Below are 22,772 nucleotides of genomic sequence, written 5' to 3'. Positions count from 1 at the left end.
CCCAAGGGCAGGACCTTGTACTTGACCTTGCTGAACTTCACACCGTTGATCCAGCCTGTCCTGATACCTCTCCAGAGCTTTCCTGCACTCTAGCAGATACAGTATTTCATACTATATTTAAGGTTGTGGGGAATTTGAAGTCTCTATCTGACACTGAGCATGCACAAAATGCACTTGAAAAATTAGTAAAATATTTTACCAGAAAAAGTTTCAATCATACTTAAAATAAAATGAGTGATTGTGAAAGACTCAAATCATAATGTTGATAGGTTTCCATATTTGTAAGGTACAAGAACATTTTGAGCACTGTTGTTGAGGAGAAGAACCTACTGGTTGGTGAAACATGTTTGTGTTCGTAGTGTGATCAGAGCGTTGAGGTATTCTGCTATTCTAGTTCAAGAATGAAAGACTTTCTTGTAAAGATTATTTTATGTGCAAAGTAATGAAAACTTCCGTTTTCAAGTTGTGTTCATAGACATAAATACAAATTCAAATGCAAGAAATATAAACTATTAATGTTGGGTTTTCTTAAATCATCCTGCATCCATATATGACTATCAGAAAGAGTTCATGTGAGAATCAAATACGTAAATTTTAAATTCCTTGTACTGTTATGGTCTTTTTCTCTTGTGTGCTGTTTTCCAGAACTAACTCAAGTTAATTAGGGTCACATTCAAGGGCTCTGTATCATCAGACTTTTGTAATGAAGGAACTGTATAAACATTTGCTGATAAAGGGTTCTAAAGCCCATGTGTCTGTACAATTCTTGTTATTTTGAGATGTCTGGTAAAGGTTTGCCATTACTTAGTAAGTATAGAGAGCTTAAGTATTTAAAGTGATTAACTGTTAGATATTGGCAAGGAACGGGAATGTTACCAGTATAGATACAGTGTACTTGAAAAGGGAATGTTTATCAATGTGAGCTCAGTAATTACTTGAAACATCCACTGGCCGGAAGATATGATTGTGTCTTGGCCTGAAAAGCTAGTATTCCAAGGTAGCTGAAGCAGTAATATTTCACACAATACAGGAGGGATATCAGAGAAGTGAGAGAAGGAGCATTGTTGGGGCAGGAGAATAAAGAGATTGATAGAAAAACTCTTGAGAGGAAGGGATGAACCCTGGACACATGAGCTTGTAGAAACAGGATAACAGAAATTCACATTGGTTTTCATATACTTCTTATTGCCAGAAATGTCACTGCTGTGGACACAGAAATCTGCAACTGTTTTTATTTTAAATGTGTTTTGTAGGTTGCGCTTCCAGCAAATGAAGAATTCACGGGTCTGAAGCCAAGAACTGGAAAAGCTGCAAAAGTATGTGGTAGATTCCATTTCTTTTTCTTTTTGTACATGCTTTACATACTAGGTGAGAGCAGAGGAGAAAAATTATGTATTTTGTCAGTAAAGTCTGTAAAAGATAGCCTGTCATAAATAAGATTGATGTTTCTGTATTTAAAATTCTGTAGAGAAAATTATGTGGTTGAATGAGGTGGATAGGCTGTTATGATGTCCGTTCTTTTTGTTACATCAGGCGGTGGCATCATTTTAGTTTCTCTTCCTAAGCTAGTAAATTAGAGAAAATTCAGTCATCAGGGCAAGATTTTCATTTGCTATGACAACAGGACATAAGCAAAGATCTTAGGTGTGGTATGAGATAAAAATATTTAAATACAAAGTCATTGCCTAATACTGGATTAGATCAGCGGAAATTACAAGTATCTGCAGGATTTAGTTCCTGTCTCTAATTTACACACTAGGTCAGTCAGAAAATTAATTAGATGTAAGTCTGTATTAAAATTCTGTAATGTTTTTGTTTTTTCTCTTTCTAGGAATATCCATTTATTCTTGATGCCTTCCAGAGAGAAGCTATTCTTTGTGTAGATAATAACCAGTCTGTGTTAGTGTCAGCTCATACATCAGCTGGTAAAACTGTTTGTGCTGAGTAAGTACTTCTCTAACAGGCTCTAATGAAAGAACAGTGTGATGTCCGTTCTGTCACTTTCTTGTGCTGTCAGTAGCTGTTGTGTCTCAATTTCTTGATGCAACATTCAGTCCATCGGTGTTAGAATTAAATTGACTACCCTTGAATATGAAATTCACATCTTTCGTCGTTTAGTGGGTAACAAAAGGTTTAATTTGTGTTTAAGCTTAGCTTTTATTTTTAAACTGTCAAGGTGTCGCTGTATAGATTGAAATGGAAGCTTCTTCAATACAGATTTCTGTAAATCTAGAAAAAATACCTTTGTTTTCTAGCCCCTGGATAGAACTAGTAAGGACTTTCTTGTGTGGTCTTTTTTTGCTTTGTTGGAAGCACTGGTTTGCTTTAGTTGGCAACTTTGTGTTTATTGGGCAAGAAATTCTTAAAAGGTAGTGTATATTTTCTGCCAGGGTTTGGTTCAGGCAGTGAAGTGGCTTTGCTGACCTGAAGCAAGGAGTGAAGTGTACATGAAGATATGTTAGAGCATGGCTTCAAGTAACAATAGTTTTGTTGTGAGAAAATGACAGTTTTTTAATTAAACTACATGTACTCTGGTGTCCATAAAAATCAGCTAACTTGGTGTTTAAAGGTTTTTCACTCTCCAGAGATGCATATGTAGTTGATTTAAGGTTGTACTGAACTTACTAATCTAGATATGAAATGCTAAATGTGTTAAGAGTGTGGGTTCAAATGCTGTGAATCATTCTCTTCGTGTTCTGAATTGCGCAATTTATTTTGTTTTTAAACAAAGTCATATGCTCTGTCTTCCTGACAGCTGTTAATATGGACATTGTTTGAATACAGGTATGCAATTGCCCTGGCTTTGAGGGAAAAGCAGCGCGTGATATTTACAAGTCCAATTAAAGCTTTGAGTAATCAGAAGTACCGTGAGATGTATGAAGAATTTCAGGATGTTGGTTTGATGACTGGGGATGTCACCATTAACCCTACAGCTTCTTGTTTGGTAATGACAACTGAGGTAAGATCAGACATTAATTCTTGATCTGTGTTTTCTTCTACCCTTTTTTGATTGGGGAGGTCTAATTTTAAAGCATTAAACTTGCCCAGTTAGGGTAGAAAATGTTCTAAAGTTCGTTATGACCCATTTGAGCGTTTTAACTTTTGGTTATTTAAAAAATTAGGTAAATCTCTGTGAATTTGTACTTTTGAACTATAAGCCAGGAACTTTTGATTCTAATGTGGAGAAAGTCAGAATTTCATTTCCTGGGTGCTCAAGACACTGAGTATTTGTAAACGTAAAATGCCGAACGTCAGATTTACTGAATCCTGTGGTCAGTATTTTGTTCTAGAAAGGCAAAATGGGGAAAGCAACATCATTGAAGGATTGTTGAGTGGTTCACAGTAGGTGCTAGAGCTCCAGGAATATGCTGCTTTTCACCTTTGGTAACAAAGTACTGCTTACAGAGTTTTGTCACATTTCTGTTGTAGAAGTGCAGCCATGAGTTGGAGTTTTCCTCTTTTTGTCTTTACCTCAAAAGAACCAGGCAAAACTTTGGTAGGGAAAGATTAGAGAGACAGGATGATTTGATTTCTGACAAAAGATTTCCTCTTAGGATGAGGTAAAAAGAGGGCTTGCAGAAGTAGACCTGTAACAATTACCTGCCATGTAGAAGCTTGGAGAAATACGTTGTTTCATTCTTTCACCTTCCTTTCAGGGAAACCAGTTTTTCTCATGTAATGAGATTTGTTGGATTGGAATGAACTTGGAAAGCATCTCGCAACTTATCTTTAAATGCTTTTACGTTTTGTGCAAAGTATGATTTCATATACCCATGTAAATGTGAACCAAAAATTCTGGCAGTTTCTTATAAATGTTTGTGTAACACGACTGTTGTTTATTTTGTATAAAGGCACTCAACTCTTACTTCCTTTTCTAGATTTTGAGAAGTATGCTTTACAGAGGTTCTGAGGTTATGCGTGAAGTCGCATGGGTTATTTTTGATGAAATCCACTACATGAGAGATACAGGTATTCTATGCATACCATTTTTTTTTTCCAATCATTTTTTTTTCCTCCAAGAACAATTTATTTTTCTTTCGGAGTATTAAGTCTTATTTTCTCTCTTAAAATCAGTCATCTTTCTGTATAAATCATTCAGAATTTATTTCCTACTGAATTTTTGTAATTCTGTGTTGTAGTTTGCATTTTCTTCGCCAAAGCAGAAACAATTTTGAGGGCATTTGATATGCCCCACTTGTGAAGGGGAGATTTGTTTTAGTTTCTGTCTTATTTTCTTTTTAAGCATGCTGTTCTTTGGCTTCAGGGATGAGAAGCATGCTTTGACCACATAAATTTCCCATATGCCTTTCCATTTTCAGAACGTGGTGTGGTTTGGGAAGAGACAATTATTTTGCTTCCTGATAACGTACATTATGTGTTCCTTTCTGCAACTATTCCAAATGCCCGTCAGTTTGCTGAATGGATCTGCCATCTTCACAAACAGGTTATATTTCTGATATGCTGTACCTCTATCCTTTTTGTCTTGTGACATAATACTTTCTGTTTGGTTGATAACTGGACCTTTGAGTATCTTTTTAGTCATTTTATTGCTTATAGGTGATGGTAGAGATCAGTCCTAGTTCTCTGGCTGTATTCCTGCTTTTGCAGGTGTACTGGCTGTTGCTTCTACGTGGCAACATTAAGGCTGTTTCTTCATGTTTATTTTCCACAATTATTTAGGTACCTGCCTGATTTCAGCAAACATTCTGAGTTATGAAACATGGTGAACATACTGTGATTTTCTGAGGGCTGATAGACAAGAGGTTTTTGGGAGAATTTGGTTGAGGAGCTCTGTAAAAAGGCCATGCAGAAATCGAAAGCAAATCTTAAATCCGTGGGAAATACTATATATGCTTGCAAGCAAGTGGGAAAAGTGTAATTTAAGAAACCTCTCCTGTCCTGTAACTTTTGGGTTTTAAATTCTGTTCTGGTTTTTTTTCTAAGATGCGATTTTGTAGCAAAGAATTTGTGGATTAGAACTGGGGAATTTGTTATCATCAAGAGGTTGGTCCAAATTTAAAAATATCCTGGAGATTGATTCTTAAGTTGTTTGTGATGAAGGGAGTATAATATAAAAGATGTCTGTTTAAACTTGGCACAAAAGCTTGACTTTGTTTTGTAGAACATTAAATTGCCGGTTTTTTAAAAGCAGATTTATGCAATATTTAATGTTTTAAAGGAAGTGTTTGTTTTTTTCCTAAACAAGTCTTCTTGATGCATTGAAACCTTAAATGCTCATGAAAGTCTACTGTGAGTCTTTTTTAGGTGTTTCAGAAATACTTCAGGCTTTTTTTACAAAATAGAAATTAACAGGTTTTCATTTGATTTTAGAAGGTGTTAATATTTCAAGCCTGTCTAATAATGCAGAAAGAAACACTGCCTATACTTACTTTTTTGTGTTCATGAGAAAGAATTTTTATAGCCATCTTCAGAGTTCTAAAACATTTGCAAACTTTCATTTTCTTAAACAATGTCATTAGTACAAAATCCATATTCAGGATAGAAAATTTTCTATCTTAGCTTCAAAAGCCTTATTTTCTGGTTTTTAAAAAGTTGTATTTTAATAGTAATGTATTAGATTTTCCATCAAGCAAGTGATATTACAATGCAATTATAAAATACTTATGTGAATTCTTTCTTTATAGCCTTGCCATGTGATTTACACTGACTATCGACCCACTCCACTGCAGCATTATATATTTCCAGCAGGAGGAGATGGACTCCACCTGGTTGTTGATGAAAATGTAAGGATTGCTCCAGTTGTTTGAAAGATTGTTTTCCTCACTTAACAGTCAAAAGCTTGAGCTCTTGCAAAATTTGGATAGGCTGTATAAAGGATGTTTTTGTTAAAATTAAGTACAAGCGGGTAATGGTGATCTCTGAATTGCTTTTAGATTTTTGGAGTCTTACACAAGAAATTGATATTATTATCTAATGTCATGCAATCAGCTGAGTAATACTTCCCTGAGCCATCTTAAGTGCCCACATTCTTGCTTGTTTCCTAAAATGTGTGCTGCTTTTTGTACATCTGCAGAGTAGTTGATTTCCTTGTACTGTTTCTCACTCAAAAGAAAATGCAGGGGCATGTAAATTCGACTTTAGTCGAGGGGGCAAAATATTTTTGTTTCTTCAGGTATTTTTCAACTAACAAGTTCTTTAAAATTTATCATTAGCTCACTTAGCAGTAGCTGATGCCATAAACAGTAGTGCTGCACTTGAAGATAGGTCTTCATTGGGCAGTGTAGTTTTATGTGGACATTCCTAAAAGTCAGTTTTGGTACTGTGTCATTTAGCAGGTCTGGCATGGTGGATAATGTGGTGGATAGAACAATGAGCAGTAACTTCAGAGACACCAATGTAATTCTGAGCTGTGACACTGACCTAGTAAACTCTTTTGATAGCTTATGAATTGTTTTTGTCCTTCTGCCTGTGTATATATGGGGTAATGGTACTGGCTGTGCAAAGTACTAGGTATTTTTAAGTGGGCTGTGTAAGTAACTCCTTACAAAGTTTGTGTTTTACATCTAGGGAGATTTCAGAGAAGATAATTTTAATACAGCAATGCAAGTGCTTAGAGATGCAGGAGACTTAGCAAAAGGGGATCAGAAAGGCAGGAAAGGAGGAACAAAAGGTGAGTTTGAACCCATTCTGAGGTAATTTTTGGTATAAATGTTTTTTGAAGTTCTGTGCAACTTGTGCTTGTGTTTCAGTTACTCCATAAGATACTTTTTGTTGCAAAATTTAATTTAAATGAATGTAATCTTCCTGCAGGTCCTTCAAATGTTTTTAAGATTGTGAAGATGATCATGGAAAGGAATTTCCAACCTGTGATTATTTTCAGCTTCAGTAAGAAAGACTGTGAAGCCTATGCACTTCAGATGACAAAGTTAGATTTCAATACAGGTACAGATAAATCCAGTCGAATTCTATTCACAGATGTAGTTTGATGTGAAATACTACTTTTCCTGTTGAACATCTTGTGTAAAACCAAAAGGAAAATACATACTGCTTTTTTCTTTTACTATGCTGGTATCTCAAGCTGTATTCGGTAGGAAGGTGTTGGTGTACAGAGTACTTGGTCATCGCAATGTTGAACTGTTCATTGATTTTAACTCTATTTCTTGCTTCAGTATGCCGTTTATTGTAATAATAATATAAGAGTTGCTAGAAAATTCTGTCTGTAATGGGAGAAGACTGATCATAACAAAAGTATTTCCGAAAATTTTCATGTTATGTTCATTAGAAAAATAGTATACTCTCAAAGTCCAAACAACGGTGTAACAAACCACTAGACTGTTTTTTCTTGACAATGCAACCCAGTTTTCTTTCTTTCGTTCTTCCCCCTTCTCCTCAAAGTAAAAACCAAAAGGTAATTAAAGATGTTTTTCGTCTTGGACTAAGACCAAGGTTTGCAAATAAGTTAAAGCTCATCACTTCTTGGAAAGCTAAAGAGTTTTAACAAAAATAAGGAATTTGTTGTAAGTCAGTGTACTGTTTCATGTTTGTGAAATGTTCAGGGTTCTTGCTTGCTTACTTACTTGCTCCAATCATTGCACATTTTGGTTCAGTGTTGCAGAATAGTCAGAAAATATAGTCAGAAAATTTTCTGTCAGAAAATATAAAGATAAGTGTAAATGCAGAGGTGCATTTTCATGTTTTCTTCAGAATCACACCTTTGAATGTATATTCTTGATATTCATACTACTTAGTGGAAACAGTGTAAACTTTGAGAGTTAATAGGGAGGAGCCTTTATGTCCATTCAGACAGGGACTAGTAAGTGGAAGAGGAACAGGGGAGGTTTATGAAATAGGCAGAGAGCACATAAAACTGATAAATCCCAAGCTTGGAAGTAGCTGAAGTTTGGACTATTCTGAAAGGTTTGTTCTAGTTTTCTTTTTCCTGATCATCTGCTTCTGCTTACCATTTGGCTCCTCTAGGCTTATTGAAGTCTTGATCATCTGACCCAGTGCGGGTGGTTTTGTGTAGACTTCACAGTATTCCACTCAATTTTTATTGTACACTTTTGTAAATATTAGAATGTGGTATCACTTTATTTACATCTGGTATTAGCCTTCTACATTTTGTGATAATTTACAAATTGCCTTCTTAGATGAAGAAAAAAAGATGGTTGAAGAAGTCTTCAATAATGCAATTGATTGTCTCTCCGATGAAGACAAAAAGCTTCCTCAGGTGAGTGGAGATTGAACAGGGTTCTTTTGAATAGAGTTGAATTGCTCTGTCCTGTTTTCTGCAACCTGTGAAGCTGAGGGTGTTTTGTAGATGGTATAGAAATTATAAAACTGGATAATCTCATTCATCTCCCCATGTTGTTCTTGTCATTATGAAAGAGGTGATAAGGATTCCTTGCAGTTGCGATTCCAGCAGATGATGTATGTCAGAATTAACAGTGGAGTTCCTACCGCTTGTTTTATTTTTTCCAATTATGTTTTTAAGTTAACATAAGAGTTTATCAAGCAGTAGACCTGGATTAAAACAGTCCAGAAGTAGTTCAAGTCAGAGTGCAGTGTGCACTTACTACTTATTGATTCCTGACACTTTCAAAAAGTCACATTGATGCATCTGCAGTCTAATTTTTTGTATAATGACTAAACATAGTGATGTTTTCCTATCTTTACAATGGAAAAATACAAGCTTCTAAGCAGACAGAATATTACAAGATTAAAGGGGTAGTCATTGTATTTTAAATTGGGAAATGGTGAATTACATGAACACTGAGGGCAATGTTGAGGCTTTCCATGCAAATTTTAGTAACAAATGCTAAAATTTGTTTGCTGGTCTTTGGTACGTTTCTTCTCAGGTTGAACATGTGCTTCCCCTCCTGAAACGAGGAATTGGTATTCATCATGGTGGTTTGCTTCCTATCTTAAAAGAAACCATAGAAATTCTTTTCTCAGAGGGCCTAATAAAGGTATGTTTTATGTCCGTCAGTAGTTTGTTCTCTGTTGTGAATACATGGCTGGTAATCCTGAAAATCCAAGAAGTACGCTTTAGCTCAGGGTGTATGCTAGTATTACAGTGGAGATCTACACAATTGCAGCTGTAGTTTTAAGTGTTCCAGATTTTATTCAGAAGTGTTTGAACTTACAGTGTCTAACTTAAATATTTTCTTCAACTGTTTTATGTTACATCTTGCTCCTATAAATGACGATGGACAATTGCCAAGCTGATTGTTGGTTGTTCTAAGGAGAAATATTCAGAAAAATGTAACCTTAGGTCAATTTCATGGTTTTTTGGGATAGCTAACTCCTATTTTCTCCTTGAAAACTTGAATATTGAAATTAATTAGTATTATTAATTAATATAATTTGCACTCCATTATGGTTTTTTTGGAATCTTTCATTTGTCCCATCTATTTAGTTTTCATGCTTTCCCAGGAAAAATAAGGGAAGAAGGAAAGATGGTTTTAGTCCAGTTTTTAAGTATTGAATATGCCTGTGTTCCCTGTATTGACTGCACAGATATGTTCAAATCCAGAGGGGTTCTGTGTAGCAATCTCTGACTATTTTCATCCTCTTTTGAGATCATCTTTTTTTGCTATATTAACTTCAGTCTGTTTATTTAGGCCTTATTTGCAACAGAGACTTTTGCTATGGGAATTAATATGCCAGCCAGAACTGTGCTGTTTACAAGTGCCAGTAAATTTGATGGAAAAGATTTCCGATGGGTAAGTGATAAACAGGTTCTGTAGAATAATTGAGTTCTTTAAACCTTACTAGGATTAAATTTGCGCTTTATGTGTTCACCTCAATGTAGTAGAAAACACTTTTTCTTTCGAAAATCTTCATATCTAATCCGGTTACAGTTAATACACAAATTTCTGAAGACAAGGTTCCTCAGATTATCCATGAGATTGTTTAATAGACACATCAAAAGGGAAACAAACACAGGTTAGCAGCAGACACTGGATTAGACTAAGACTTTTGCACAACTTGTCCAAAACTGTGAGACCCAAATATTTTATTCTGTGTCAGAGAACTGTGGAGAATAAATGGACTTGATAACCTATCCTAATGATCACTAATTTTGACAGACCTAAGAAAAGAGATCATTTACCTTGGGAGAGTATTGTTTTGTTACAACAGAATTTTTTTGCATAATTATAAAATTTTAGACATTAAAATGTGGTATGTGGTTTACTTAAAATAATAATGATGTCTTGGAAGTCACCACAGCAAAGCTTTATAAGAGCCAAGGCTCATCCTTCAAAGGTGGGAAAATTGTGGTGAACAGGACAAGTGACTTGACCTATGCGTTATGAAGTAAACATTTCTTCGATCTTAGTTTGGGTTGTTCAGTTTCACTATTCATTCTGATTGCATGTCTGTAAGATATGTATAAGAATGGGTTACCTTTGAGATAGCAGAAATGTGGAACTTCTGAAATTATTTAGCACAGTTCACTTAAGTAGTTTTTGAAATCTGACTTTAAGTGAAACCTGGGAAGTTGTTGAGATTGCAGTTCCACAGATGACAAAACCCGTGTTTTATAACTTGCTGAGACATAGGTAACCAGTTGTAGCTGCCTCTTGCCATGTCCCAGTTCTTTATAAACTCTTCAATTTCACATATAGGAGGCATAAAAATACTCCTTTTGCAAGTGTGAGTATATTAATGTTAGTCTTGAATAATTTGAATGAAATGATACATTACTTGAAGATGATGAAGGTGCATTATCAGTATGTTGAAGATAAATTGTGTCTTCACCATTCTCAGCAACCTTTCATTATAAAAGACATTAGTAAAACGGTTTTTGTTCTTGCTTAAATGATGCACCATGATATGGAGCTGTAAGAGCAGTAGTTGACTTTTACAGCTGACTATGTTATTCATAGTAATGGATTTATATAATTACTTCATGGTAGTTATGACTAATGAAGTCAATCTGATAACTCTTAGATAACTTAGGTAAGTCTTTGCTAATTTTTACACATCGTGTCAACTTACTGTGCAATTGTAATTAGCATTTTGTGTTCTTGCTATTTTCTTGATGTTTGTTAATTGCTTTTTCTCATTTTATTGTAGATATCCTCAGGTGAATACATTCAAATGTCAGGTCGTGCAGGACGCCGAGGTATGGATGACAGAGGAATAGTAATTCTTATGGTGGATGAAAAAATGAGTCCAACAATTGGCAAGCAGCTTTTGAAGGTAGGGGAGACATTATTTTGTTTCTATTCTCCCAACAAGGTTATGCTCATTTGAATAATGTTATGTGGAAAATTATCCACCTTAGATGAGAATATCATGCAGGTAGAAGATGACAGCTCCTAAAAGTAGCTTTCAGCGAGTTCTCATAGGAGTTTCTATTGTGAAACAAAGTTAGAAGACTAGTACCATCCTTATTTGTACAAAAGTAGTATCATCCTTCTTGGTATAAAAGGCCTGTCAGGCAGGACAAGTAGAGCTGTATCCTGTTTTCTAGTGATAGCACTACTTCTTTAGTATTCTGTTTGTTTCTTGCTGACAGCAGTGAATTTAAGGGTTATGCTGAACTAGAAGGTTTGAGCTTTCACAAGAGTTATTAAATTCTTGGTTCTGTGATGAAATGAAACTTTGTTAATAGGCTGTCAGTGTGATAGACAAAATGGACAAGGTCATGCAAAAATGAGGTAAAGAAGAAGAGTGAAATGGCTGTCAGTGTGCTCAAATCAGCTATGGAGAAATTGACAGTTCTTGCAGAAAATGTTGAGTTTGGAAATTAAGAGATTGAAAAAACTATAATGGGAGATTATTACACTAATACCCTCTTGCTTTGTAATTTGAATATGAAATACCATACTCATTACACTTCTGTTTAAATTCCATGGCACAAATAACTACAAAGAAATACAGTAATCTATTGTGTGAGTTGCCTGTCTTAGGCTGCTTACATTAATTGTGCACACATGTTAAAATAGAAAACCTGGGGAGTTACAATGCACTCTGTTTAGGAGCTTGTAGCCTTGGTGCAAATAGCAGGTCATTCGTGTGCACATAGCAGGTCATTTCTCAAAAACAGCATTTACAGTATTACTGGACTTAGTATAAATTGGGAATCATCTCAAGTCAGCATCAGGTTATGTTAACAAAAGGCATGTAGTTGTTGCAAAGAAATGGAGATCCCAGTGTTTTTCATTCAGGCAAATTAGAAACAAGGGAAAAAGTACATAAATGGCTGCTGTTAATTATGCAGATGAGGATTCTTTGTTGTGTGTCGTGATCTGTCAGTGCTACCTGTAAATTCATAATACATTATATTTGTAAATATGTACATTACATGTACTCTTTATACACAGGTACTATTTTCCTTCTTAAAGTCAGAATTTTCATGAATGCTGCATTATGGCATAATCATTATAGCCAGAAATCAGTAAAATAAATTTCAGAAGTATTCTTGTATGGTAGCATTAGGTTTTGTGTTAATTTCTTAGTCTTGATTTGATTTGTGTTTTCTCAGTGGAGCGTGCCTGTATTTATTCCTTCACATGCACTCTTAATGCATGTGTACATCTCTGAGATGTATGAAGACTTAAGTTTTTTAACTGGGTTTTTTTGAGTTTTTAAGGCTGTTTAAGAAAACAGATGTAATTTTGTGTCATACTTACTCTTAAAAAGGTTTTACACATTTGTACTTCCACAGCTGAAAAATAAAGAGCAGGATATATAAAGTGAGAGAACCAAAAGGGAATCCTTATAAATAGTATTTATAAAAAAGTCCACAAAAAAGCTAATTTATATGAAATAATTGTTAATAGCTTAAGAAAAAATGGTATTTCAAGTAATTATCTTTATGTTAAGAGATTATAAACTCACCTGTTCCAAAGGTGGTTTTTTTTTTTAAAGTTTGAAAATTCAACAGTTTGAGAACTATTGAACTTAATCTGAATGAAGTACGACAGAAAAGGAAGTAGTAGATCACTTACCTTCTCTTTGATACTACCCCTGGGTTTTAGATTTTAAGGAAATAATAAAGAATATTTCCTTCGTTGAAACTTCAAGACCTTTGGTTTTTCCCCCTTTTGAATTATAAGGAAACAGATGGGAAAAATAATGGCAACGTTTTTGCTTTCTATGTTATCTCTTGCTTCTTACCCACTGATCTAAATCAGTTAATGTATTTCATTAATTTTTGACACTATTTCACTAGTGAGCAAAGACTGAATTTTAGATTTTTCTGAAAAAGATCAGAAGGGGCTAAAATGAAGGTATTGATGTTTCTGTAGCTTCTGTAACTAGCCAATTGCTGTAAAGGCAGTAAAAGTAATCTTTTATGAAATGAGCAGTACAGCACAAAAAAATCCTGCTTCTTATTTTCCTTCTTAAGTACAAAGCGTCTAGAGGAAATTCCATGTCAAGCAGGCCAAGAAAATCTATACAGACTAAAATTTCTACTACATTTACAATTCACAGTCATCATTAAGTATGTCTCAGTTTTTACTTACTGATGGTATTTGTGTAAGATTGTGGATATGTCTCATAGTGGTGTTTTACTTTCAGAATAAGCTAAAGATTTATAGGAAAAACTCCAGAAGAAATAAATTAGCTGTATTGAGAATGATAGAACACTTACATAAAACATTTTTATCATAGCTCTTCAACCCTAATGAGTGTCTGATCCAAACCATTTCCTGAACACTAGAGCAAAACATCTAGGAATCCTGTTGTCAGCTGCCTCCCACTGCGGTCGGTGAAATGAGAGCTTTGAGCGTATTGGTACCAGCAGCATTGCTGCAGCTGTGCTGCTTGGCTGTGGCACTGTTCATTGCAACATTGTGTACAGTACTCCAGACTTACATTCAGCATTCCGTTCTTAGATGGACTTCTTACAAGGGAGATTTGTAAATATTTCTTAAACTCAGTAATGTACATTTGTCTTTTGCAGTGTAACTAGGTTTTTTTGTTTATCCTTAGCATTTACTTGACCACTGAATATTTACTAAACTTGCATAAATCTGTAAACTTAAATGCTTACAACACTGTTGGGGCAGCTTTCTGAAGATGGTAAATTGTAATTTTACAATTTGCATAATACTAAGAGATACTTGATTGGAATTTTTTGTTGTTGTTTCCTTTCCTTACTTAAAATCTTTAGCTATATTGTGTTAGTTTAGGTAGGAAGTGTAAAGTTTCTTCTTGATGCTAGATGGCCTTTGAAATCAGTGTACCATCTCTCCAGATGGAACTTGGCCATGCTACAAGGATGTATTCCTACAGAGATAGTTGATAATTTGTTATGTCTCTAAAAGACAAAATCTTGAGCTAATTATGTTACTGGAATGGATGTTTGTACTCTGAAAGAAAATGTGCTGCATAAGTAGATTTTTGAACTTTGAATTTGAGCCTATCAGTGCTTTGCATCTACTCGCTCCATTACAAGAGAAGATAGATGGACTGAAAAATTCAAAGAAAACATAGAATCATCAAGGTTAGAAGAGACCTTTAAGATCATCAAGTCCAACTGTAAACCCAGCATTTACCAGTGCAAGCCCTAAACCACTAAACCATGTTACCCAGTGCCAGATCCAGACACCTCTAAAACACTTCCAGGGATGGTGACTCCACCACCTCCCTGGGCAACCTGTTCCAGTGCCTAACCACCCTGACAGTGAAAGTTTTTTCTAATATCTAACCTGAATATCCCCTGTCCCAGTTTAAGGCCATTTCTTTGGGTCTTCTCACTGCGGGCACAATAGAAGAGACTGGACCCCACCTTACTAACAACCTCCTTTCAGGCAGTTGTAGAGGGCAATGAAAATTCATTCCCCTGAGCCTCCACTTCTCCAGGATAAACACTCCCAGCTCCCTCAGGTGTTCCTCATAAGACTTTATCTCTAGATGCTTCATGAGCCTTGCTGTCCTTCTCTGGACACGGTCCAGCACTTCGAAGTCTTTTTTGAAGTGAAGGGCTCAGAACTGAACACAGGACTCGAGGTGTGTTCTCATCAATGCCAATCCTTTCCCCAGTCCTGATGGCTACACTATTCCTGATACAAGAATACATTCATCTATCAAGGTAAAAAATTCGTTAATATGCTTTCTTGTCATTTGCCTATGGAACATAAAATGCCCTGATGCCAAGCTGTAGGAGATACTCCACTAGCTGCATCTGATTCCTTGGCAGGGCCTTCATTTTATAGAGCTGGCTGTACCATCCTTATGTGGCCTGTATGCTGCCATTAAAAGTCTCTTCGCATTTTACTTGAATTCTGAAGTTGTTTTATTGTACCAGGCAAATGAGCACAACAGCAATTCAGACAGTTCAATAGTTTTCTCTGGAAGCATCAGCTTAGCATGCCATCTTAATTACATTATGGTACTTTGGTTTGACTCAGAACTTACTTCTGAGGAGGGAAAAGCCTCAGGAGTTGAGAAATTTACCAAATCATACATCAGGAGAGAAAAACTTTAGCTGGAGGTTGGCACTAATACTTGTTGGAAAAGACATTGCAAAACCTAAAGTAACAAATTGTCAGTAGTGGTTTGAGGACAGTAAAACATTTTTCTAAAGTTGTGACGTAGGTAAGAATCACAATGAAACAAGTGTTTTGGATGTTTTATAAAATGTATTTACATAAAAATAATATTAATGTGAAATAATTGTTTTTCTGTAAACTGCCAACCTTTTCTTGTCCTTACGAAGTATGCACTGCAGGAATTTTCCAGGCTTTGATTCAGGAACGTACTTAACTTTTAATCTTAATTTAAAATCGCCTTAAAGTCAACAAGGTTTTAGCATGAAATCCCAGAGATAAGGGAAATGGATAATCAAACACCTTTGTGAACAGGGTCACGAAGATAAACAGTCTATACAGTTTTGTATATAATCATGCAAGCCAGCAGATGGAAGAGAACAGCAAATAACTGTTCTTGCTGATGTTTGCAACCAAAATGTAGGAAAATGGAGTGTATCAAATGGTATGTAAAATGGTTTGTCATTCTTGAACTTCGCCTCAGGATTTTCAAGAGCCTGTAGGACTAAGCTAATTGTATTATTTATTAATTGTGGTTGCTGCTTGTTAATACCACAGAATATTTCAAGTTTTATTAGTTCAGTCTGTGGAGAGCAGTTTTCCTCCAGATTTTTGGGAAATTTACTTCAGTAAACTCATCACTATAATGTGAATGTATTTTGGCTGTCCAAGCTAGATTTTTTCCTTTGCCTTCTTTTTCTTAAAAAGGATAAGTTTGAGATGAACAGACTACAGATACTTTTTAGAATTTATTTTTGTATTAACATTTTATAGAATTAGATAGTCTTTGCTAGGGCACACTTTTCCTTTAAGTTAAAACATACTGCATATTTACTGAAATTGTAAAGTGTCATAAAATAAATGCATCACTGTCTTGATACCTATAGTGGCAAATCTGTTGAGGATCTGAGCTAGCTTCTTCTTGTAGATAGAGATAGTATTTACTTTTTCCAAAACCAAGGAGAAGACCAGAACTTGGAGTTACCAACCTGAAGTCAAACTGATGGCTACAACAGTAGAACCTACTTTATTAAAGAGGGTAAATGACTGCAAATTTCTGTCATTCAGAACTGACTTGAGAAGGTAGTATTTGCAGGCGAGAGAAACAGAGGTACATTGTTTTCCTTTTAAGTCTCTTGTTACAACTGGAGCATGTGTTGAACCCCAGCCTGAGGTATTTTCACCAGCAAAGCCTGCTGAAGCAGTATTTTGCCACCCACAGTGGCTTCTGTTTGTTGGTATAACTGGTTTTGGGGCAAAGCAGTGAGCCAGATTGGTAATATATTTGTGTTTAAAATAGCTGTTTACCATTGCCTATTAAAAATAACCTCACAGAACAGTTTTTTTATTGGTTTTGCAGCTGTGCTAATGTAGTTCAGGGTAATTCTGCTGTCAGTGTAACTACAGGGGGGTTTTTTATATTTCTGAGGGAGCACTGAATATTCCTGTGGTTATTTGATTACTGATATATGGAAAAAAGCATGTTATTATTTCACAAGAGGCGTTTCTTTGTCATAAAGATGTATCAAGCAGTCACTTGCATTTTTATTTAATGAGGGTTTTAATAGAAATTCGTAGCAATGACTGTTACGGACAGCTAAGTGTACTTATTTTCCCTTTATGACGAAAAAAGTGAAAGATCTTTATCTTTTTAACTATTATCAGTTTGTTCTGTTCTTTGCTCTTTTTTGTAAGTGTTTTATTATTTCCTTCCTGGAAACTCAATGATTCAATTTATTTCTGGAAACACTGATAATTAAATGAAATTGTCAGTGGACCAAAATGGTGTAAATGATGTCCTGTATTGTATCAAATTTCATCATTATGAAAGACACTTTATTGTTGCTTTGCAACGTGGCTCTTTGATCTTTGTTACCTCATAATGTCTCTATGAATTAATTAGTTTCAGACAGTATTTGCCATTTGATATTCCCATGACAGGCTGGAGAGCAAGAAATTTATGTGCAGAATTTGTTCCTCTCTCTTAATGGGAACATATTTAAAAATGTAAATATTTTTCTCCTGCTGTAAGAGAGAACAGAGGGAGTAACCCTTACCAAATGTATGTCTTGCTCAACACTACATGCCATAGTGCAGCAATGACAACTCTCACATCTCTGGTTAGACAAGGCTTCCAAGTCTTAACAGTAATAAAAAAAAAGAAAAAAATACTATTTTTATCAATTCCATGCAATAATCTTCCTCATCCCAATCTTCCTATCTTACTCGTTTATGTGGGCAAGAAATGGTTGTACTGGTAAATACTGAATGGCCTGTTGGATTGCTTGGTTGTGTTAAGAAGAGGATCTGCTCTCAAATTGTTGGCAGTTAAACAGGGGACACTGTACAGCAGCTCTAATTTTCAGATTCTCATACTTTTTTGTAGCTTTTGACTAAATTATTCTGTAGTGAATTGTTTATGTTCACGTTCCTGATTTTTAACATTATCAGCTTAATCCAGTCATTGTTTTGCAACCCAAGTCTTGGAAAACTTGAAAGGGTGCTTCTGTTAAGTTAGCTTAAATTTCTTGAGAAATGGTTGCAAGTGCAAAGTAGATCATTGATTTCTGAGAACTTTAGTTGATATATGCAGGCTATGCTTATGTATCCAGGCAATTGTCATCCAGAGGGAGGAAAAGCTTGCAAAGTCATTCTGCTGTCTAAAAACTGTTCAGAAAAAAAGTCTGTTGCTACAGTCTTGTTGAATATTTGAGGTGACGAGGACTGCCTTCTCTCAAGGACTGAGAAGCAGGATTACTTGCAGAAACGAGGCTGGAGAACTGGGACAATAGTTCTTCAACAGCAGTAAGTCATGGATGCAGTGCATGTTTGAAAGTGACTTATTGATGCCTGTTGAAGTCAGTCTTTCTTGTCAACTCTTTTTGCAGCTCTGATTAGGCTTTTGCCTGATCTTCTGCATTGACTGGTTGGCGGTTCGTTCTTTGCCTAATGTGGAGCTTCTTCTGTGGAGGCAAGGGCGAGGCTTCCTCAGACACTGAGAGGTGTTGAGGGAGATGATGGTGTAGCCTAGTTTATTGAAGAAAACGTTGTATTTTGGCAGGAGGGCCTGTGGTAGAGGGTGAACTAAGTGCTTCACAGTATTTTTAAGAAAGTAATCCATTTGGGAGCCAATGGCAAAAAGGTTGAGCAGACAAAGAGGTTTCAAGAGGAGCAAACCATCATGGAGAAAATATAAGTTAAAACTGATTTGCATCTTATTGGCAATAAGCAAAATCCAGCATAGCTAACACTTTATATTGTCAAGGCTCTTTGAAAGTAAGTTGGGAAGGAAAAGCCCACCTTCCCTCCCCTCCTGTTAATTGCTTCTCTCCACCATGTGTATCTGAGAGGTGACTTTAGGTAAGCACTAATTGTCTTTGCAGTAACTTACCATGGCCATTTTTAGTATTTACCATAAAAGGCTGATTGTCTACTCATGCCTTGAGTGTACTGAGTATAAAAGAACAACTGTATTTTGGTGTAAGGTTTTCTAATGCAGCTGCAAAATCTGGATGTTGCTGTTAAGTAAATGAAGCAAGGATGGTACAGGTGATTGCTCCCTGTTAGGTGTGAGTCTATTGGTAGCCTGGGGTAGTAGGTAAAGACTAATGCACACTGCAGAACTCGCTGGTTGTGCTGAAGGTGTAATACAATAGAGCTAGTATATTTCATTCGAAGAAGTAGCAGTTTCAGTTTTCAGACAAAGTAAGCTTCTCAGAACTCTTGATTTCAAATGTATTGCTTAGAGAACACTGAGAAGACAGGAGTTTCTGAAATTTGGAGAAAGATGTGTTTATGAGATGATGGAACAGGAAAAATTCATAATTTTTTGCCAAAGCAGGATTTGTATTTTAACTGCTGTGTCTTAATAGAATGATCATATTCTCAAATTGTAAAATGCTGATCGTGTGTTTAAAATAAAAATTGCCACATCAGCAACTGGCTCAAACATTGCCTTTCAAGTAAGTCTGCTTTATATAATCTCTGAACTAGCTGGGTTTTTCGGTTTGTTTTTAAATTACTCCTTCATAGTTGAACTCTGCTGTTTAAAAAAGTCTTTAAAGGGAATCTGCAGGAATTGTTTGGTCTTTCTTGGCGTGTTCTGTGCATATATTATAGTTGCATGAAGTTCCTTGTTTTCTCACTTTATGATCACATTTAATAGGGGTGTGACAGTTATAGTTCTATTCTTTCAAATAGTTTATAATCTTGCAAGCACACGATGAAGGTTTTGCCTCCAAGATGTCAGGAATGGAAAGAGGAGTTACTTCATAGTGTGCTCAGAGCAGTCACACAGCAGCTTTTTGCCAGACCTCTAGTGCCTGTAGCCAGCTGATGAGTGTATTCCAGCTTCTTTAGTTGATGCCTGACTAGAGCAGTGGACATTGCAGTAGGAAAGAATCTGACCACTGTTAGCTGACACTGGCATAATTGCTGTGCCATTCTTTAGTAAATGGCATTCTTTAAATGGCATTTTTTGTTACAGAGAGGCAAGCTTCTTAGGGAGTGATAATGTCTCTTTCCTAAGATGAATGATATATTTAGAAAAATGGTCAGGAGGTTGGGTAGATACACAATCCTTTTATCAGGTCTAAAAAAAAAAAAGCTATGTTATATGTTGGTTAGCATCAGCAACAGAAGTTCTGTCATCTTTATTTGATAGATCAAATCAGAGGCATCTGTAGAAACTTGAGCACCACAGCTCAACTGTTGATGTTGTAATTAGTGACACATTTCTGTGTCACTAATTCCTAATTCTGTGTGTCACTAATTCACTAAAATCATCTGTGGTGATTTCAGAACTGACAGCATTATTTTAAATTCACATTTCACGGTCTAATTTAAGAGGTACTTCTGCCCTGAGATGCATCACTTGAGGTGAAAACCTAATGTGTATTCATGATCCACTCACAGATGTTATCTAGAATGACTAAATGAGTGGCCATGGGAAGCAAAATATTAGGCTGTATGATTTATCCTAAACTTGTTTTACACGTATGCATGCTGGTACTTCCATAAGATAAACATACACCGAAGGCTTTTTCTGTAACAGCTGTGTTCTTTTCTGAGACAAAATAATCATGCAGTGAGTAGGATTCTACCATTTGCAAGGTAATCTTGTAAAGCTCTGTCTCACTTAAAGCAAATGGGATTACAGTATTCTTAAATCTTCTACATGTGAAGGAGTTTTAGATTCAAACTGTCTCTTAATAAGTCTAGTATCAGTGCATCAATGAATGTAGGATCTGAATTCCTGACAGTACCTTTAAAATTGAAAGAAAAATATGTGTATTGTAGTATTGTCATTTAAAATCCAGTACACTTAGCTTGATCAGAAAAGCACTGGATCTGAATTTCAGCATTTGCATATATAAACAAATCATCAGTTAATTTTTGAATAGCCAGTGATTTTTTAAATTAGGTATGGCAAGGGAATAGCTCTGCTAATAAAGAAAAGCAAATGAATTAGCTGCAAGAAGATATACTTAGTTTTAGGTAAAGCAATTTGTGATCTTAAAAAAAGGTGCAGAGTAGCATGTTTTCTAGTGTCAGCCTTCTGAGCTCCTAAAATGTCTGATAGAATATGTGGAACTTCAGGCAGTCGTATAGTTGCATGAAAAATATGTCTCCTTATTTTCTTGTTACGTTTTAGTTATTATTTAAAATGTTTAATCATAACTGAATTTACTCATAGGCTTGTTGAAATAACAATGCTTGTTTAGTAAATCTCTTATATTTCACATATAAGTTATTTTAAAAGAATGATAGGTACAAAACCATTGTTGCAAACAGCAAACAGCAAACTGTTGTCCATTGTCTTTTATGTTACTTCTAAATTAGATTTCACTTGCTGTTTTATTCTTTGTCATACACTGTTTGTGGATTATTTGTGTCTTCAGATATCTAGTACAATTTTTAGCAGACCTTGCTATTTTTCTAATGTTGCCTTTTTTACATTTCTTATAAGTCCAGCCCTCTTTGAGTCTCTGGGAAATTTTGCTTTGGAAAACACCAAAATTGCACTGGTTTTCTGTTCAGTAATTCACAAGAGTTTGTTTTCTAAAAATCTCTTAAACACTTAATTATGTTACATTGTTGGAGGTGAGTGTATTGTCATAAGCATTTCAGGAACCAAGGAGGTATGATAATCCATCTATTTATTAATACCTTCAAAGAGTTCTGAAATATTTGTGAGATCTATCTTGGTTTTACAAAAAGCCTATTTATGTTGTTGTTCTGCCATGTTCTGTCCAGCTGTGTGTTGCTTCTGTTTTGAACTCCTTAAGTTGCACACAAATTGTAATTTTCTACTTCATAACTCCTGAATTTCCCTGGTATCCTTTCTGAAGGACTATCAGACACCTGTTCCTGTGATACTAGTGCTACTTGGATGAAAGGTTATGCACCGCAGTTGGGCAGTTTTGTATTTCAGAAGTGTTGGATCTCTCTCATCTGATTTCAGTGATTTGGTATATCTGGATGGTCTGTGCTGACATTTCAGTGAGAGACAGTTTCCCAGGCTGGCCCTTACTTGGAGAGGCTGTGTGTTGAGCTCTTCTAGATCTTCTGTGGACACTGCTTAACTGTTTTGTTTATTCTTTGAATAACTGGTTGTTTTGGTCCACATTAATTAAATGTTTGCTCTTTTATGATAACAAGGTTGTCCTCTTGGGTAGAACATAGTAACAGCCAATGATGAATCAGGCCAAAGATGCACTTACTTAGTTCAGTACCCCTTTTTGACAGATGACAGTAGTAGACATTCTTAAAAAACGTGTATGGGTAAAGAAGATAATTGTGTTACCTGCAATGCTTTCTCAGCATCCTTTCTTCTTAGGTTAATCAAAATACCTGTATGTACCACCTTGTAAAAAAAAACTTAACTTCCCAGAATGGTGGGGGTTGTAAGGGACCTGTAGAGGTCAAGCTCCAGCAGGGTCATATAGAGCAGGGTGCCCAGGACCACATCCAGGGGAGAGTTCACAACTTCTCTCAAGCGACCTGAAAATTATGTTAATTTTATAATGAGTCATAATTTAAGTTAAAGAATTTGCAGATTACCTATTTTTGAGCAAAAAGCAAGACACCAATGTAACCAGTAGGTCTTAAGACTTGCAAATAAGATTTTTTTCAGTGTTAAAATAATGGATTGCTTTAAATCGTGAAGAAACTCTTACTTTAAAGTTAAGATAATGGAATCTAAATTGTAAACTACAGGAAACATCTGAATTTTTCACCTGGACTTTTCATTTCGTTCAAATATCATTTATAATATTGTGGCTATGGTAAGTATCAATACAG

At 35.6% G+C, this 22,772-nt stretch overlaps 1 protein-coding gene across 2 annotated transcripts in view; it reads left to right on the top strand.

Moving 5' to 3' along the window:
• Nucleotides 1-22,772, top strand: part of MTREX (Mtr4 exosome RNA helicase) — a 43,721-nt gene that overhangs the window by 2,801 nt on the left and 18,148 nt on the right. For both annotated transcript variants that reach the window (XM_048290600.1, XM_048290601.1), the window contains exons 4-15: nt 1,254-1,316; nt 1,832-1,944; nt 2,785-2,959; nt 3,879-3,969; nt 4,320-4,444; nt 5,646-5,744; nt 6,529-6,631; nt 6,772-6,903; nt 8,112-8,191; nt 8,820-8,930; nt 9,585-9,686; nt 11,044-11,169. In XM_048290600.1, coding sequence (XP_048146557.1) covers nt 1,254-1,316; nt 1,832-1,944; nt 2,785-2,959; nt 3,879-3,969; nt 4,320-4,444; nt 5,646-5,744; nt 6,529-6,631; nt 6,772-6,903; nt 8,112-8,191; nt 8,820-8,930; nt 9,585-9,686; nt 11,044-11,169 — 1,320 coding nt within the window. The remainder of the gene's footprint in view (nt 1-1,253; nt 1,317-1,831; nt 1,945-2,784; nt 2,960-3,878; nt 3,970-4,319; nt 4,445-5,645; nt 5,745-6,528; nt 6,632-6,771; nt 6,904-8,111; nt 8,192-8,819; nt 8,931-9,584; nt 9,687-11,043; nt 11,170-22,772) is intronic.

Source organism: Corvus hawaiiensis, chromosome Z (genome assembly GCF_020740725.1).
Source record: "Corvus hawaiiensis isolate bCorHaw1 chromosome Z, bCorHaw1.pri.cur, whole genome shotgun sequence".
Classification (NCBI taxonomy): Eukaryota; Metazoa; Chordata; class Aves; order Passeriformes; family Corvidae; genus Corvus; species Corvus hawaiiensis.
Note: the sequence above shows the minus strand (reverse complement) of the source record. Positions and strands in the feature narration are given on the sequence as shown.